At 65.4% G+C, this 18,409-nt stretch overlaps 1 protein-coding gene across 1 annotated transcript; it reads left to right on the forward strand.

Moving 5' to 3' along the window:
• Positions 1–1,067: 1,067 nt before the first annotated feature.
• On the forward strand, positions 1,068–17,639 carry SLC6A19 (solute carrier family 6 member 19). Its single transcript, XM_065905605.1, has 12 exons — positions 1,068–1,771; positions 7,564–7,704; positions 8,258–8,395; positions 9,474–9,655; positions 10,002–10,112; positions 10,457–10,569; positions 12,016–12,144; positions 12,246–12,402; positions 13,918–14,122; positions 14,605–14,764; positions 15,703–15,865; positions 16,007–17,639. The coding sequence occupies exons 1-12, from the start codon at positions 1,570–1,572 to the stop codon at positions 16,208–16,210; spliced, it is 1,905 nt and encodes a 634-aa protein (XP_065761677.1). The 5' UTR covers positions 1,068–1,569; the 3' UTR covers positions 16,211–17,639.
• The last annotated feature ends 770 nt before the right edge of the window (positions 17,640–18,409 follow it).

The raw sequence follows: 18,409 nt of genomic DNA on the forward strand, positions 1-18,409 counted from the left end.
GCTTAAAAATGTTTAATTTAATGAAAGGAACACTCAAGATATAAAGTTTACTAAAAATCATGCACGTTTTCACATGGTGGGTAAGTATGTGTCACTCATACTTAGAAAACTGTGTGGAATAAGGAGAAAGCTCCTGGCGGGAAGTCTCCGATTTTCCTCATCGAGCACATGTTTGTTTTGTGACAAAAGTCGTTGGGGCAAACGTGAGTGAACAGACGGGAAGAGGGGAGTGGATACAGGACGCAGGACACAAGCCGGGAGCCAGAGTCCCCATCCCGGGGGGCGCGTCAGGGGGCGTGGGCCGGGGCCGGGCGCCTGCGTGAGGGGGTGGACCTGATTCCCGGGGGAGCAGGAGGCGCCTCGGCTGGAGGGGGGCGAGGTGAGCGGGCTCAGAGGCCTTCGGCCCTCGAGTCTCGGGAGCTGGTGGAGGTTCCAGGGCCCGGAGCGTGGGGGCCGCACCCAGCCTCCTGCCAGCAGCTCTGACCCGGGCTCTGTTTGCGTTTCTGTCTCCCTCTCTGCCTCTGGGTCTCTCTCTGTGTCTCACTGTCTCTCTCTCTCTCTCTCTCTGTCTCCCTCCATCTCTCTCTCTGTCACTCTCTCTCTCTCTCTGTCTCTGTCTTTCTCTCTCTCTCTCACTATCTCTCTCTCTGCCTCCCCCGCCGGCCCAGCCGTCCAGTCTGTCTGTTGCAGGAACCAGATGTCCCTGGAAGCGTATCTGGTCTCTCTCTTGGGGCTTCCTCCCTCCTCAGACTCGCCTCCCCCATCCTGGGGGCAAAGGTCAGGGTCCCAACCCCCCCCCCCCACCTCCCATGACCCCCACCCGCCCTCCCTGGACAAGCTATTCCGGGAATGTCAGTGTGATCCACACAGTGGCGTGCGGGTGGGCAGCAGGGCTGGTTCAGGGCTGGCTTAGATGGAGCTCCCGTGAGTGCTCCTCTTGTGGCCCCAGCTGGGAGGCCGGGGGGGCCACCGCCCCAAGGGGGCCGCCCAGCTCTCTGGACCCACAGATGGCTCCCAAGTCTCCCGGCCTGACCGCTGCGCTCAGCGGGCGGGGACCCCGCTTCCCGCCCTGTCCCAGTGCCCGGCCCAGGCTCCTAGTGAAGGCACAGAAGCCACACCTCCTGGCGGGCGGCGGACAGGAGACATCAGGGCGGTGGCTCTGAGTCCCCGGGGGACCCACAGGGACTAGGGCCCCACCTGGAGGCCCCCAGCTGAAGCCGCGCTCCCTGAGGAGCGGCTCAGAGCCCGGGGGGCCAGGCAGCATCTGCCTTCGGGGGTCTCTGCCTCTGGAGTGCTGGGGTGCCCCGTGTGTGCAGGGGGCGTCGGGGGCCAGGTTCACCTGGGCCGCTGGGTCCCGTTTGCACAGGGGCGGAGCTGACGGCCGCCCAGGCCGGAGGGTCCAGGCGCCTCTGCAGATAAGGCATTAACAGTCTGGCGGCCTCGCCCTTGGGATCTGCTGACACTTCCTTTCGGCCCAGGTGCTGGGGTGAGGTGCCAAAGGTTTCCTATAAAGCCCCAGGTCTCCAGCCGGTGGCCACTCGCTGAGCTCACAGACCCGCCCGGACCACCATGGTGAGGCTGGCGCTGCCCAACCCCGGCCTGGAGGCCCGGATCCCGTCGCTGGGCGAGCTGGAGCGCATCGAGCAGGAGGAGAGCAGCTCGCGGCCCAAGTGGGACAACAAGGCGCAGTACATGCTGACCTGCGTGGGCTTCTGCGTGGGCCTGGGCAACGTGTGGCGCTTCCCCTACCTGTGCCAGAGTCACGGCGGAGGTAGGCGGGCGGGCGGGCGGCGGGCGGGACGACCCCCGCGGCTGCACCCCACCCGGGGCTCCCGCCGGAGCGCAGGCCAGCAGAGACATCCTCTGGGGCACCGCATCCCAGGTCGTGTGGGGTGGGCGGGCTGGGCCCAGGAGCCCTCCCGTGGCCCTGGATCTGCTCTGACCCGGGCAGGGGCATCAGAGGGGCCCCCCGCTCCTCAGGGGGGCCCCTCCTCTCAGCGAGGAAGGTGAGGCCAGCCCTCAGTAAGCCCACCACGCGGGCACCGGGCTGAGCCCAGCTTGTGTCATCAAGGGCACCCTGGCTTCAGCAGGCACTTAGCTCCCCGATGGACAGAGGAGCGGCCGGGCTGGGCGCAGGTGACCCCTGAGAAACCACGTGCATCCCGGGCAGGAGTGGGGCCTCTGCCCATCCCGCTGCCGCCAGAGGCCTTGGGGCCTGGCCCGGAGCCCAGGGGTCTCCCTCCACGGGGGCTGAGGCGCCCCGCCACCCACCAGGCTCTGGGCCTGGGTCCCCACAGCCCCGTTCCTCCACCTGCCCTCCTGCTGTGCGGGAGCTGCAGGGACAGAGGTCACACCGTGGTCCCTCTGGCCCCGCGCCGGCCCGGGGAGCTGGGCCCGGGAAGGGGATGCTCCTGGCTCTGGCAGCTCTTGACCCCGCCTTGGGCGGCACAAGCCAGCTCTCGTGGGGAGAAACTGCGGCTCCCTGCGGCTCTGTGACCTGCATGTCCTCCAGAGGAGCAGGTGGAAGGGGCCGCCCTGGGTCTCCCCGGAGACCCCCCTGAACTGCCAAGGGCTCGAGCTGCCTGGGAGGGAAGGTGTGTCGTCAGAACCTCTGGGCCAGCTGGCGCCTCCTGGACTGAGGCTGCTACCTCGGGGGCTGGGGCCCTGGGAGCCCAGGAGGTCAGGGCTCCCGCCTGAGTCAGCCTGTGCCCGCAGGGCCCTCAGGGAGGCCGCTGCCCCTCCCTCTGCAACGTGCCAGTCATGACCCCTCAGGCGCCGTCCTGGGGGAGGGTCCCCAGCTCGGGGACCAGGAGGAGGGCTGGCTGCTCCCCTGCGCGTGGGACTCGGGGGCTGCTCTGGATTGACCCCGCTGGCGGGTGGAGGCCCGTCACTGGTCCCTGGGAAGAGGGGGATGGACCCCAGAGCTGGGAAGGGACTCTCAGGGCGAACATGCTAGAAGCAGCTTAGGGGTCTTCCGGGCAGTTGGCCAGAGCAGACACCAGGAACTCAGACCCCCAGGAGGCCAGGTGCACACTGACTGGGAGCCGGGGGGCCTGGGAGGACGCTGCTGCGTGGACGCTGGCCCCCAGCACAGGGGAGGGGGACGCCGTGGCCCCCACGTGGGTCAGAGCCCTGCCCCCTGCACCCCTGTCCCTCAGGAGGCCCGTCCACTGTCCTCTGGGCCAGCTCCGGGCCAGGTCCCAAGGCCTCTGGCGGCAGCGGGATGGGCAGAGGACCTGAATGGCCCGCCCTCCACACCCAGGAGACCATCCCTGAGGCCAAGGCGGGGTGGCTGGTGACCTGTCAGGGTGACACTCCCATTCCCGAAGCCCCAGCTGTGGGGAGCGGAGCAGCTGTGTGGCTTGAGGAGCCCGCCTTCGAGGGTCTTAGGGGACCTCCCATCCCTGCTCATCCGTTCTGGTTTGGCGAAAGCTTAGTTAGTCTCCAGTTATTTCCAGGAGTTTTGGATAATTTAAAAAGTAAATGAATTTTTGCTTTATTTTTAACTTTATATTATGGGGCGGGGGGGGAAGTCTATACAGAAAAGTAGAGAGAGCCACGATGAAGACCCACGATGTAGGCTTGACCGTCAGCGGTGTTCTGTGGCGTTTGCTCGGGGTGGCCGTGAGCGGCCGTGTGCACATCGCGTGACCCCGGCCGTGGCGTCGTCTCGGTCCCCTGAGCGGGAGCCCGGTCCGGTGAGCAGGCGCTGTGCCCTGCCTCCCACAGGCTGGCCGCCCTCCCGCACTCCCCCGGGGCCTGCGCTCGCCCTGGCAGGCAGCCGGGCCTGTGAGGCTGAAGGAGCTGGCCCCTCTAGGCAGGCTTGCTCCCAAGGCAGGCGGGCAGGATGGAGCGTGGGTCTCAGCTTGCTCGGCTTTGAGGAGGACCGTCTGCTGCCTCCCTGGGCTCAGGGAGGTGGGGGCTCTCCCGTGGCTCCCGCACCCGGCCCCCCGCGGGCCAGGGTTGTCCTCCCGTCCTCTGTGCCCCTCGCTGGGCCCCGCCGCCAGGCCTGCACGCGCCTGCCTTCCCGTGTCCCTGGGTGAACGCCCCTTCAGGCTGCCGAGCCGGGGTCTCACACTCGCCTGTGAGTGGAGGCAGCAGGCGGGCAGCGTGCAGGCTGCGGCCCACCCCTTGACCGCGAGTCTGGGGTCTGCAGGCCAGGTGCTGCCTCTCTCCATCTCCCGAGCCCCATCCTGCCCTCCCCAGCGCCAGGAGGTGTGCCCACCCGGGGTGCCTCCCCATCCAGCTGTGTTCATCCCAGCACGGCGCCACCTCTGCCCATCCAGCAAGCCTGCAGGTGCACATGGGCTGGGCGCCGCCCTGGGGGACCCGGCCGAGTAGGGCCCTCGGAAGTGCAGGGCCCAGGGGTCGTGACCCTAGACCCTGAGCCAGCCTTGGGCCTCCTCTCTGCCCCCAGGCCCTCTGGGCAGCGCCTCGGGCTCCGGACTCCCCAGTGTGAGCCCGGTGCCTGTAACTTGGAGGCCGCCTGGGCCCCCACAGACATGCAAGGACCAGGCCCCGGCGGCCAGCAGAGGGGACCAAGGGAGGCAGGACATGCCACGCGGCTTTGCCCCCCGCCCCTCGAGGGCCGGCTCCACGGCCTAGCAGCCCGAGTCCTGACCAACGGTGGGGTGGGGGTGCAGGGGAGGCCACGGGTGAGGGCGGGCGGTGGCTCCCCACTGCGCTTCAGAGAAGTGGAAGAGAGGCCCGTGGCCCTGCAGGGCTGGGGAAGCAGGCGGTGTCCTGGAGAGCCCGCCCATGGGAGCAGGAAGGCCCCCTTGGCTCCTGTCCGTTCTGGACGCTGTGGGCCGGGGGAGGGCAGGGGGCAGCAGCCTCCGTTTCCACTGGGTTTCCCTCCTGGAAGTGGCTGAGGGTCTGTGGTCACAAAAGCCGGGCGCTCCTGGGAGACTCAGAGGCGGAGAGGTGCCCCACCTAAGCCTGCGGTGGGCTTGACCTGCGCCCCAGGGGGCTCTCTCGAGTTCCCTCCCCCACCCCGCCGCACTTCCTGAGTTCCTAGAACTCCTGCTCCCTCCAGGGCGTGTTCACCCTCCTGCCCCCGCGTCTCTCTGCACGTGTGTCCTCCCTCGGGGCTGACGGTCTCTTCTCTCATCTCCCGGGACCTTTGGAACCCACCGGGCGCCGGGCACTCCGTTGCTTTCCTGCCTCCTAAGACCTGCAGCCCGCCCCACGCCTCTGACACTCCCATTCCCGCCCCCGCAGCAGACCCAACCTCCAAAGGGAGCCAAGAGCCGCCCATCCAGGAGAGAGCAAGGGGCCGAGGACCTGCCTCCGGCTGGTGCTGCCAGGGCTGGGGGTGCCCGCCAGGCGGGGCCCACCACGGGGGACATGGAGGGCTTGCTGGGCCCGGCCCACCTCTGGGGACTGCGGTGGACGTGTCCTGGCCCCACCCTCCCGCCTCTGTAGAAGCTGAACCTCCGGTCCTGCAGGAGCTTGTGGGGGTGGCTGGGGGGCTGGTGTAGGTGCCAGGACCACGGGAACAGGGGAGGCTTCCTGGAGGAGGGGCCGTCTTATGAGTGGGGTTTTCAAGAATGAATAGGAGTTTCCCAATGGCGGTGAAGAGGCAGGGAGTCCAGGAGTAAAAGTGGCATCATGAGAGGAAGGGATGGGATGGGGAGCATCTTTTTTTCTTGGTGGTTTTGCTCCACAGGTTTTCAAATCCAGCTCCTGAGAACCTCAGACAGGCAAATCTTACTTCACCTTTACCTCCATGGACAGAGGGACAGGCGCTGAGCCCGCAGCTGGCTGAGCCCCAGACCCAAGGCTGCTGGCTCCCCTCCATTGAGGCGTCTGGCCTGGAGGACGCCCGTTCCTGGTGCCTGTCCTTATGTCCCAGCCCACACCCTCGCCCCCTGAGCCTCGGCACACCGCTCCCCGCCCCACACAGCACCAGCCCTGGAAGAAGCCTGTGCCTGGAGCCCCAGGTGGGCGGCAGCCCGCTGCCCCGCAGCTCCCTGGCATGGGGACCGAGGGCGGTCCACAGGTGGGAGAAAGTGCCGCGGGCCCTGGGGCCCGTGCCCCCAGCGAGAGGGCACCAGGGAGGCAGATGGAGGAGGAGAAAGAGAAAAGGCCGAGGGATTAACCCAGGAGCCAAGCGGGGAGCCGGGCCAGCAGACTAGGAGCCCCCTGCACACGCGTTCCAGGTCCCCCTCAACACACACACACACGCACACGCGCACACTCAGGTACAAGAGTACACACAGTCACACTCTCAAACACACCTACACACACCCTCAGCTTTACATGTGTACATCCATGCACGCCCATACATACACAAGGACACACTCACTTGTACACACAAGCGCACACTTGTACACACTTGTGCACACTCGCACACACGTGTCACGCTTACACCAAGTGTCTGGATACATGTGGAGGCACCCACATGCTCACACATACACACTCATTCGCATACACGTGGACACAACACACACACGTGTGGATAGGCACATGCACTACACACTGATGTACTCACGTGTATACACACGTATACACAGTGCCACGCCAGTAGGGACCTCCCGCTCAGGCCTGACACCCATGCTGCCCAGGAGGCCAGTGTGCGAAGGCTGCGGCCTGGCTGGCGTCCGGGAGAGACGCGGGCACAAGTGAGGGATCTAAGCTGCTCGAGGGGGAGCAGAGAACCTGTGTTTCAGGAGGTGGAGGCGGGGCGGGGAGGTGAGCGGAGGAGGGCGGGGAGACGGGGCTGCACGAACAGAGGGGGGGCCTCGCCAGACCCCGGGACAGGGCGGGGGGACCTCAGGGCGGGCGTCCCAGGCCACTGCTGGCGGTTCGGGTGCCCAGGGAGCCTGACCACAGGCCCCTCAGACTGGACCTGAATCCACTTTTAAGCCCTGAAGCAAGTGTTTCCAGTCCTTATCGGCCAGTTTCAGCTCTAGAGCCGGTGACCTTTGGTAACTGTCCCTGTGCTAATCTCAGCGGGACTGTGCTCAGATGGGGCCAGGCTGGGTGCGCTGGACAAGGCCCCCTCCCCCTGGCTCCCCCAGAGCCTGGGTCAGGGGGCCTGGGGAGGGAGCTCACCCCCTGGGGGGTCTGGGATGGTGGGCCCACGTGCACCACGAAGGCAGGTGTTCACGGGGCCCCTGCTCGGGGCGGGCCGGCCCTGGGGCCCATCAGCGAGCGGAGACACAGACCCCAGGTCCCGCTGCTCCCTGGCCCACAGCGGGGTCCCCAGGGCTCAGATGCAGACCCCTTTCTGTGCGGGGCCTGGGCCGGCCTCGGAGCTCCTGGCCTTTGCCCCTTCCCCAGCCTCGAGTGAGGGTGCCACGGGCCCGCACCCCCAGGGGCTCACCCCGGCGCGTGCCCCTCCCTGGGCTCCTCCCGCACGCGGACGCCATCCCAGCTCTCCAGGGACAGGGGGTCAGGCAGCGTCCTGCGGGGGCCGCGGACAAGCCGGCCCCCGCGAGGAGGCGGCACGAGCCCCCCCAAGCAACGCCGAGGACCGTCACGGGCGTGGCCAAAGGCGGCATCCTCGTCACGTGGCCACCCAGGGCCCCGCCCTGACCACGCCCCCGCGCCGCCCCGCAGGAGCCTTCATGATTCCGTTCCTCATCCTGCTGGTCCTGGAGGGGATCCCGCTGCTGCACCTGGAGTTTGCCATCGGGCAGCGGCTGCGCAAGGGCAGCGTGGGCGTCTGGAGCGCCATCCACCCGGCCCTCAAGGGCGTAGGTGCGTCCGCGCCCGGGCCCAGCCTGGGGTCCGTGCTGGCCGCACGCGCCGCCCGCTGTTCCCTTCAGGTTTCAGGGAGGAGACAGCCCGGGTCTGCGCGCCCCCACCCTGAGGCTGCTGCCGCCCCTTTCTTAGACTCCCGTGGGGGTGGAGGGTGGGCTGCAGAGGCTGTCCTGGGTCCCTGGGGTCAGCAGTGACCCCCACTCCAGTAGGGACCCCCAATCCTCGCAGCGACCCCCACGTCAGCAGGGACCCCCAACCTCGCAGCGACCCCCGCGTCAGCAGGGACCCCCATCCTCGCAGCGGCCCCCGCGTCAGCAGGGACCCCCATCCTCGCAGCGACCCCCGCGTCAGCAGGGACCCCCAACCTCGCAGTGACCCCCAACCTCGCAGCGACCCCCGCGTCAGCAGGGACCCCCAACCTCGCAGCGACCCCCACGTCAGCAGGGACCCCCAACCTCGCAGCGACCCCCGCGTCAGCAGGGACCCCCAACCTCGCAACGACCCCCGCGTCAGCAGTGGCTCGCCCCAGCACTGACGTCCCCTCCCCCAGGCATCGCGTCCATGTTCGTGTCCTTCATGGTGGGCCTTTATTACAACACCATCATCGCCTGGGTCATGTGGTACTTCTTCAACTCCTTCCAGGAGCCCCTGCCTTGGAGCCAGTGTCCACTCAACGCCAACAAGACAGGTGAGCCCTGGGCGGGCTGGGGGGGGGCTGGCCTGTGAGCAGCGCCCCCTGAATCTCTGACAGCCACGTGGTCGTCGCTCAAGTGTAGCAAAAACTCAAACACAGTAGGGGGCAGACCTGCTCCTTGGCCTCCCTGGCTGCACCCGGGGCCCTTCAGGGGATGTGGGCGGGGTAGGGCGGGAGGGTCTGCCAGGATTAGACCGCTCCTGCCTTGGCGGGGTCTCACTGGGGTCCCATGAGCCCAGGGGAGCAACCAGGACCCTGAGATGCTAGGTCTAGAGCAGAGAGAGTGCGTGAGGCTGAACAGAGCCACCCGGTGCAGAGTCTGGCTTGAGACCCCCAAAGACTGCTGGCCTCCTGAGTGACTGAGTGCCGTGCCCAGGGCTCTGACTCCCAGCTAAGCCCTGGGTCTGCGCCTGCCTGGGGCAGGGCTGGGGTGGGGCGGGGTTGGGGGAGTGGCAGGCCGTCAAGGCCCGCTGTGCACGCTCCCTGTGTGCACGAGTGTGTGCACGGGTCTGCACTTGACTATACATGCAAGTCTGGTTTGTGCATGCTTATGTGTGCCTACAAGTATGTTCATGTGCACATGAGTGCATGAAAGTGTGCGTGTGTGTACATACATGTGTGTTGTGCATGCTGTTGGGTGTGTCTCTGTGGGCGTGCATACACACACGTGTGCACATAGTGAATTCTCTCTGTTGTGTGCGTCTTTGTGGGTGTGCACGTGTAAGTACATTGTGCATGTTGTCTGTTGGTATTCCTGTGTGGGTGTGCACACGTATGTATGTGGTGCCTGCTGTCTGCTGAGTGTGAGTGTGCACACGTGTATAAGTGCATTGTGTGTGCTGTTTGTTGCATGTATCTGTGGGTGTGCACACACGTGTGAGTATGTTGTGGACATGTCCATTGCGTGTATCTACGTGGGTGTGCACACACGTGTGTAAGTGTGTTGTGGTGCTGCCTGTTGGGTATGTCCGTGTGGGTGTGCACACACGTGTGTGCACAAGTTCAGTGTGTCCTGGGGTCGGTGCCCTGGGCCCACGCTCTCGTGGCCCTCACTGGTGTGGTACGGCGTCAGGTTACGTGGAGGAGTGTGCCCGCAGCTCCTCCGTGGACTACTTCTGGTACCGCGAGACCCTCAACATCTCCACCTCCATCGACGACTCGGGCTCCGTGCAGTGGTGGATCCTGCTGGCCCTGACGTGCGCCTGGAGCGTGCTCTACGTGTGCACCATCCGGGGCATCGAGACCACGGGGAAGGTGGGCGCTCTGGGGGACGGGGCGGCCCCTTTAGCATCTCGAGGGTCCGACCCCCCGCCCTCTGCCTGGGCAGCCTTTGCTGGTGGCCCAGGGCCGCGCCCCAGACTCAGTGCTGGGCCAGCCGGCTCCCAGACACACGCTTCAGAAGCCGCAGGCGGGGGCGACAGTGGTGCCCGTCCGGGTGGCGGGAGCTGAACAGTGACCGTGGTCACGAGAGGACACGGAAACCAGAGGGGGAGGCTGGGGCCAGGGCGCGGGAGGAGGGGGCGCGGTCCGGGGCCAGCCCTCCTTCCGGCGGTGGCCCCACCCTGCCCGGCCCCCGGCCCACGGCCGCCGCCTCCCGCAGGCCGTGTACGTCACATCCACGCTGCCCTACGTAGTCCTCACCATCTTTCTCATCCGGGGCCTGACGCTCAAGGGAGCCACCAATGGCATCGTCTTCCTCTTCACGCCCAACGTGAGTCTGAGCTGCCTGCCCACCCCTGGCTCCATGCCCCCGCTGGTCCCTGGACACCAGACCAGCACCTCCTGGGCTGTTCCCGCTCCCTGGCTGCTGTGAATGTCTGTCCAGCGCCCCTGGACGCCGGCCGGGCCTGCGCGGGCAGTGCGCGCCAGCTCGCGTGTGGCTCGGGGCAGAGGGCCACCAGCTGTCGCCTCAGGGTCGTTTTCCCTCTGGCCTCTGTTCAGTGGCCTCAGCTGTCACCTCGCCTCCAGGCTCCTGTGCCCTCCTTGGATGCCCCTCCTGGGTGCCGCCCCCCCACATCCCGTGGTACACGGCTGAGGGTCTCTGTTTGGCTGCAGGTCACGGAGCTGGCCAACCCGGTCACCTGGCTGGATGCGGGGGCCCAAGTCTTCTACTCCTTCTCCCTGGCCTTCGGGGGCCTCATCTCCTTCTCCAGCTACAACCCTGTCCAGTGAGTACGCTGGACAGGGGTCCCACGGGGAGCAGGGGGGCAGCTCCTCCAGGCGCGTGGCGCTTGGAGCTTCGGTCTCCCCGTCGGACCTGCTGTAAGGCTGCAGGGGTTGGGCAGTCTCCAGGGATGCCAGTCCAAGTCTCCCGGATGGTGGGCAGCGGGGCTAGAGGCAGGCAGGCCAGCTCCCAGCTGAAGGCATTCCCCCGGCCCCCCTGCACCTTGGCCTGCGTGTCCGTCTCTCCCGAGGCCGGCTTGTCCTCGGCCTGCGTGTCCGTCTCTCTCCCGAGGCCGGCTCATCCTTGGCGCATGTCCGTCTCTCCCCTGAGGCCGGCTCGTCCTTGGCCTGCAGACGGGCCTCGCTGGGCCGTCCCTGCTTTCTGGTTGCTGAGAACATCTGTGCTCGGGCTCCGTGGGCACCTGTTTTCGTTCCCCCCGTGTGTGCCCCGAGGCGGAGCATGGGCCTCGTGGCGGTTCCAGGTCTAACTGTCTGACAGCCGCTGCCCCCTTGCAGCCCCCGTAGGGCCGAGTGGGAGCCTGGGTCCTCCCCGCCCTCGCCCACGCCCATGCTCTCAGATGCTTGGGTTCCGGCCGCGGGGTGGGTGAGGCAGCCCACTGAGCTTTGCGTTAGTTTTTTGGTATTATTTTTTTTTCCCGCCTGCCCTGGGTCTTTGTTGCGTTGTGTGGGCTCTCTCCAGTTGCAGCGAGCAGTATCTTCTCTTGTGGTTCACGGGCTTGGTTGCTTGCAACCTGCAGGACCCTCCCAGACCAGGGATCGAGCCTGTGTGCCCCTGCGCTGGCAGGCGGGCTCCCATCCGCTGCGCCACCAGGGAAGCCCCTCACTGGGGTCTGGTTTGCGTTTCCCTGGGGGTTCTTGACGGAAGCACCTGGAAGGATGGTGCCTCAGCGGGTGGGAGGTCAGGGGTCATGCACCGAGCTGAGGGAGGCTTTAGGCGGTGAGGTGGAGGTGGGCGTCCTCAGCCATGAAGGCCTGGGGTGAGCTGGGGGACGGCAGCGTTTGTGGCGGCAGGGAGGGGGGAGGAGGGGGAGGGAGGCGTCCAGGCCTGGGGATGGGGGCACCAGGCCCAGGCCGCCTCTTCGAGGCCTCTGTGGCTGGTGGTCAGAAGGTCCAGGCTGTCCTGCATGAGCAGGGCTGATGCATCACCTCCTGAGCCCAGAGCAGACGCCGGCCGAGCGGGGACCTGAACACAGGGTCTTCAGCCCCAGCTCCGGGGTCCCCAGGGCATGGGAGCACCGAGGGGCTAGCAGGCTGCAGCAGGCGTGGGGGCCGTCACCTGGTGCTCGGCGAGCCCCCCCACCCCGCCCAGCGGCGGCTCAGCCTGTCCGGCTGACCCAAGATGCAGCTCTGACCACCTGTGCCGACGCGGGCTGGCCAGGTGGACACCACGCCCTCCGGCCTGTGCTCACTGATGCCGCTTCCGTCCACAGCAACAACTGCGAGATGGACTCGGTCATCGTGTCTGTGATCAACGGCTTCACGTCCGTGTACGCGGCCACCGTGGTCTACTCCATCATTGGCTTCCGGGCCACCGAGCGCTACGATGACTGCTTCAGCACGTGAGCGGCCAGCGGGCACCCTGGCAGCTGTGGTGGCCTCACCCCCTCCTCCGCCTCCGAGGAGCCCGCCCGGACTGGTGTCAGCCTTGCTCTCTTTCCAGGAACATCCTGACGCTCATCAACGGATTCGACTTGCCCGAAGGCAACGTGACGCAGGAGAACTTTGCTGAGATGCAGCAGTGGTGCAACGCCTCCGACCCCGTGGCCTACGCCAAGCTCAAGTTCCAGACCTGCGACATGGATGCCTTCCTCTCAGAGGTAGGGCCAGGGCAGCGGGCACCTGGGGTGGACACTGAGCCTCGCCTGGAAGTCCAATTAGGACAGACCTGCCCCGTGCCACATGGCCGCCCACCCTGGCCGTCCTGCCCCGCGGGGTTCAGACACTGGGTCTAGGGCACCAGCACCTACTGGGCCACGAGCCCCGCGCGTGAGGCCATGAGATGCCCTCCATGGGCCTGACCTCTCCCGTGGCCTCATGTCAAACACACAGAAACACCCCATGGTCCGATCTTACCATAATTCTGCTACACAAAGGTCAGAGTTGTCGTCGCTGTCCTGAAATCACTGGTGGCCATCAGGCTCCCGGGATGCACACAAGCGCAAGTGCCAGCCCCCAGGACAAGCGACATTTGCTGCTGTGATTGCTCGTAGGCTGGCATCTACTAGTCTTAGCTTTGCAGTTCTCTTATTGGGAGCCGCGCCTTTCAGGGGCGTGTTGAGCATTTTGAAGGCCTGGCACTGCTTCTCCAGCGACAGCACCATCTTGTTAGGAGAGGACACAGCAGAGGGTCCTCCCTGCCTGGCTCTCTCCGGGGAACGTCACAGGGGCTGCAAGTCTCAATCTCCCTTCCTTTTAAAAAGAGACCATCTCGAGGTGCCAGTTCTTGCCTAGAAGCTCAGTTGTGGGGGTTTAGTGAGTTTACGTGGTCGGTTTATGCCCTCCTGCACCCCTGGTAGTCTTCCATCAGCCGTGAGCGCCCGCCCCAGCCCTGGGCAGTGCTGACGGACTTCCGCTTTCCCACGGGTACAGGCTGTTAGACCTCCCGGACTGCTCCTCTGCGATGCGGGCTCCACGGTGCTGGGACGACCCCCCTCAGCCTCCCCACGGCTCTGAGTCCTTGCGTCCCAGGAATGTGGGCAGATGCCGCAAGGGGGATCCTGTGGGATCCCCCCGGACCCACTGGCTCCTCATTCAGCCCCTCCGAGCTCAGGGCTCTCTGCGGAACTTCAACTCCCGGGAACCCTGAGCCCTAAGAAGGGGGGCCCAGTGCCCGAGGCCTCAGTCACCTGTGTGGGCCACTCCACGCAGAGTGTGGTCATTAGGCACCCACGAGCAGGTTTATGGCGCTACCTGCCCCGCGGGCCGCTCTGAGCACTGTGGGCGCACTTCCAGGGGGTCTGTTTCGGGGACTCGCTCAGGCCCGCTGCAGTCAGTCCGCACAATGGCCTCGGCTGTGGGCGGGGCAGGGCGGGGGACTCCCCCTGGTGAGCAGATGGCAGTCCATGCCCTTCTGCCGAACACCTCTGTCTGGGCTTCACGGGGCCCCAAACACCGCCGGACAGTGTGGTCAACTTCCCAGTGATGTAACCAGTTCAGCCTTTTAAAATGCACCTGGAGCTAAAAGGCCAGAGCTGCGGTCACTCCACAGAATGGCTCGCAGCAGCCACACTGCGTGGGTGCCGGCCTGGCGGGTGCGGAGCCGTCCAGGGTCAGGGCCAGACCGACCAGCGGGCACCTCGGAGGGCCCCGGTGACACGCCCGCTGCCCTGCAGGGCGTGGAGGGCACCGGGCTGGCCTTCATCGTCTTCACCGAGGCCATCACCAAGATGCCAGTGGCGCCCCTCTGGTCCGTCCTCTTCTTCATCATGCTCTTCTGCCTGGGCCTGTCGTCCATGTTCGGCAACATGGAGGGTGTGGTCGTGCCCCTGCACGACCTCAGAGTCATCCCCAAAAAGTGTCCCAAGGAGCTGCTCACAGGTTGGCGGGGTCTGTGGGGATCGTGAGGCCTGCGGGTCTGTGGGCGGGTCTGTGGCCTGTGGGCTTGTGGGCGGGGCCTGTGGACACTGTGGGCGGGGCCGTGGGCGGGGCCTGTGGCAGGTGGGCGCGGCCTGTGGGTTGGTGGGCGGGGCCTTGGTTGTGGGCGGGGTGTGGGCGCGGCCTGTGGGATTGTGGGCGGGGTGTGGGCCGGGCCTGTGGGCACTGTGGGCAAGGCTGCGTGGGCGGGGTCTGTGGGGATCGTGAGGCCTGCGGGTCTGTGGGCGGGTCTGTGGCCTGTGGGCTTGTGGGCGGGGTTTGTGGGCACTGTGGGCGGGGCCGTGGGCGGGGCCGTGGGCGGGGCCAGGAGGACCGGCTTGCGGGGCACGGTGGGGATCGAGGCCGTGGCGCAGCGGCCAGAGGGAGACTGCAGCGGGCGTGGGGGCAGACGCCCGTGACCGCACCCCCGCCCTCTGCCGCCACAGGCCTCATCTGCCTGGGGACGTACCTCGTCGCCTTCATTTTCACACTGAACTCCGGCCAGTACTGGCTGTCTCTTCTGGACAGCTACGCGGGCTCCATCCCCCTGCTCGTCATCGCCTTCTTCGAGATGTTCTCCGTGGTCTACGTGTACGGCGTAGACAGGTGGGGGCCGGGGATGGGGAACCCCACGGGGGGCGCACGCAGGGCCGCGCAGGTGTTTCTTCTGTCCGACGTGGTGTGGGGGTGGCCTGGCCCTGGGAGGGCAACGGAGAGGCCATGAAGCTCGCGCGGGGTGGAGGGCGGGGTGCAGACCGCGCCCTCTGCAGCATCCAGATGCCTCCCCCCAGGCCTCGGGAAGGGCCCTGACAGCAGCAGCAGGAGGCAGCTTGGCCTCGGGGCGAATGGGAGAAGGCAGGACGGTGCACAGGTTTGCTGTGGGCCGAGGGGCTTCCCCAGGACCCCTCCCAGGACCCTGCCTGGAGGATGGAGGGAGCTGGTGTTTTACTCCAGCCCCACTGCTCTGCCGGGCCTGCTCCCAGGGGTGTGAGCAGGGTTCCTCTGCCAGACAGAGGCTCAGGCGAAGACAGGCGGACAAGTGCGGCAGGGTCAGCCATCCCTGGGCCAGTCATTCAGGGCATCACGGATTGGCACTGTGTTCTTAATAGGAGTTGGACTCACCACTGCTCCATAAACGATCTGGTGAATCAATTAAGGTTAAATGCACAAGCCTGTGGAGGCGGCCCCGTTAAGACCCCCAGTGCTGCACCACTAAGAGTGCTGGTGAGGGTGCCTAGGGTCAGAGCCACTGCCCTGCCAGGAGACTGAGACAGGGAGCCGGACAGCTCCCTTCCTCAGTCCCCAGCAGCTCTGCCTGGGGCTGAGGAGGATGTGGCCTCTGACGAGAGTCCACGGATCCAGCCCGGCAGTAGCACCGCAAGATGGCGGGGCTTCCCAGAGAAGGCGTGGCTGCCAAGATGGATGTGAAAGGTCAGAGTGCAGCATCGCAGAACAGAGACCGTCTCTCCAGGCATGGAGAGGCTGCCGCTCTCTGCCTTCCTCTGCCTTCCGGGGACTAAAGGCCCTTCGGCCTCTGCTTCCAGGTTCAACAGGGACATCGAGTTCATGATCGGCCACAAGCCCAACATCTTCTGGCAGGTCACGTGGAGAGTGGTGAGCCCCCTGCTTATGCTGGCCATCTTCCTGTTCTTCTTCGTGATCGAGGTCAGGGAGGAGCTGACATACAACATCTGGGACCCAGCCTATGTGAGTCCTGGGCCTCTGGGGTGGAAAGGGGCAGGCTCCCCCTCCCTCTAGAAGCCAGGAGGGAATCACGAGGGGTGGGCACCTTGCCTCAAGGGAGGCCCCGGCTGCCTGGTTGCTCACCCAAGGCCGCTCTCTCTCCAGGAGGGATTTCCCAAATCCAAGGAGATCAAGTACCCGGGCTGGGTGTATGCTGTGGTGGTCGTTGTTGCTGGGGTCCCCTGCTTGGTCATCCCCTGCTTCGCCATCTACAAGCTGATCAGGAACTTCTTCCAGAGGCCAGGGGACCAGCGGGCACTTGTCAGTGCAGTGTCTGCGGCCTCAGTGAACGGTGACCTGTGGTCCTAGGCAGCCCAGCCTGTGGGGTAGGGGTGGTGTCTGAGGAGGGAGTGGGCTGCACATGTGTGTATTTTGTGAGGGTGCATGTGCGGGAGCGTGTATACATGGGGGTGTGTGTGTCTGTGGGTATTGTTCATGTGAGTGTGCACATGTGTATATGTGCACATGAGCACATGTGTGAGCAGGTGTGTACATGAGCCAGTGTGAGTGTATTTGCATGTGTGAGTGTGTTTGCATGTGTGTGTGTGTCTGCATGTGTGTGTGTGCGTGTGTGTGTCCCAGTGTGCAAGCATCTGTGTACTGTGCCTGTGTGCGCGTGCTTACGTGTGTGCGCACAGCTGTGTGTGTGCATGTGTGTGCATGCGCTGCCTTGCAGCACACACTCCTGCTAGCAGGGCCTGCGGAGCTGACGGGCAGTCCATCTCCGCCCCGCTCCCGGAGAGTCAGCTGCCGTGGGGGTGGGGGCTGCTGTGCACGGCCCGCTCATCTCGGCCCCTTGGATCCAGTCTTGGTGCCTCCGCCCTTTCCTCTCGAGGTCCCCTGTGACCTTGGGGTTCTTGCGGTGAGATTGGGGCTTTCACCCCATGACCAGGAGCACCCTTCTCAGGCCCGTCCAGAAGAGGCCAGTGAGCTTGAGAGAACTTGGCCAGGCCGGTGGGGCCCCACCTGTCCGACAGCGTCTTGGCCACACCCGGGCGGTGTGAAGGCTGATCTGCTTAATCCCTGCATCTGGCTGCCAGCAATAGATGAGCAGTTAAATAAAACTCAGCTCGGGTGACTTAAGGCAGACCTCCCCATCACACTTTGTACATTCTTGAGAGGACTTTAGCTGCGTGAATATTTACCCAGATGTTGGAAAAGACGGGTTGTAGGATAACTCAGCCTTGGCCACCGAGGTGGAGGACCGTCCATGCGTCCCGAGAGACATCAAGGACCGTGAGGGCAGGGGGACTGTCCACCTGCTGCTGCTTATTGAAGCCGGCGTTGGTGCCTCCCTCCCGTGGGGGACGGGATGCCACACCCAACCTGATCCAAAGTTACGTGAACTTGGGTGTTTGTTTCCAAGAACCGGTCACCTCCACTTTCCATGCAAAAATCTGCAAGTTTATGTTAAATTGGACTTTCCGAGGATTCTCTGTGCAGGACCAGAGAGCCAAGTGGTGGGTGGGAGACTCCTGGCCAGGCATCCTTGGGACCCACTTCCTCTACTCCCAGAGCTGTCCAACCCTGTTGGGAAAACTGCTCAGGACCACTTAGATACACCCCACCCCGCCCCCGGGGTACATGGAGGGGAGACACACTCCCAGACGTGACCTGGGTGGGGCTTGGCCGTCTTTCTCTGTCTCTTGGTGAGGGGTTCTTTCACAGACTTGATGTTTTGCAAATTGTTAGAAATTTGGGTTTTGTGGGTGTCGTGTGTACGTGTCTGAATAAATCACTGTCTTTCATAGTCTTGGCCTAAGTGTTGTCTAAACGAGAGGCAGACAAGCTCCAGCCTGAGGGGCCGTGCAGGACTGCGGGTCTGCTGCGTCCACGGAGGGCCCCCGCCCCGCACCACTGCCCCAAGCTCCCGGCGAAGTGCGGGATGGGTCTTGGCCTCCGGTGGGGGCTGCTGGTGAGGTCCCTGGGCGGGGGGACAGGGAAAAGCGGGCCTCGCCCGTCACCTGTCTTTCCTCTCCCACTCCTTTCCATCTGACTCTCCCTTCTGCAGCGGGACCCGCACTCCCGGGGCCCCGTGTCTGGGACCACGCAGCCGGCCGAGGGGAGTGTCTGAGGAAAGTGAGATTACGCATAAGGGGCCTGATCCTGTCCTGATGGAGGCGTCCGCTGGGTGGCGGGGGCAAGGATCCGGGGAGCCCCCAGGGGGAGGCCTCAACTGAACCCACCGTGTGGGCTCGTCACCGCTCCAGCCCCCAGACAGGAGGGCACCCGAGCTGAGGGAAAGGCTCACATACCCCCCGAGCCTGGCCGAGCTCCTCCCCACGCCTAGTGTCACCCCCTCCGTCACCCTCCCAGGGAGCCCCTTGGGGACGCAGGCCACCATTCCACCACAGCTCACAGTGAGCTCACAGCGGCGAGGATTCCTGGGCTAGGGGCTGGTGGATGCTAAGGGAGGGGTGGTCTTCTGGAAGTCATCTGGACATCCTCTGCAGAGGAGCACCGGGAGCCAGCTGGAGGGGGAGCACCAGGAGTCAGATGGAAGGGGAG

Source organism: Muntiacus reevesi, chromosome 14, assembly GCF_963930625.1.
Source record: "Muntiacus reevesi chromosome 14, mMunRee1.1, whole genome shotgun sequence".
Classification (NCBI taxonomy): Eukaryota; Metazoa; Chordata; class Mammalia; order Artiodactyla; family Cervidae; genus Muntiacus; species Muntiacus reevesi.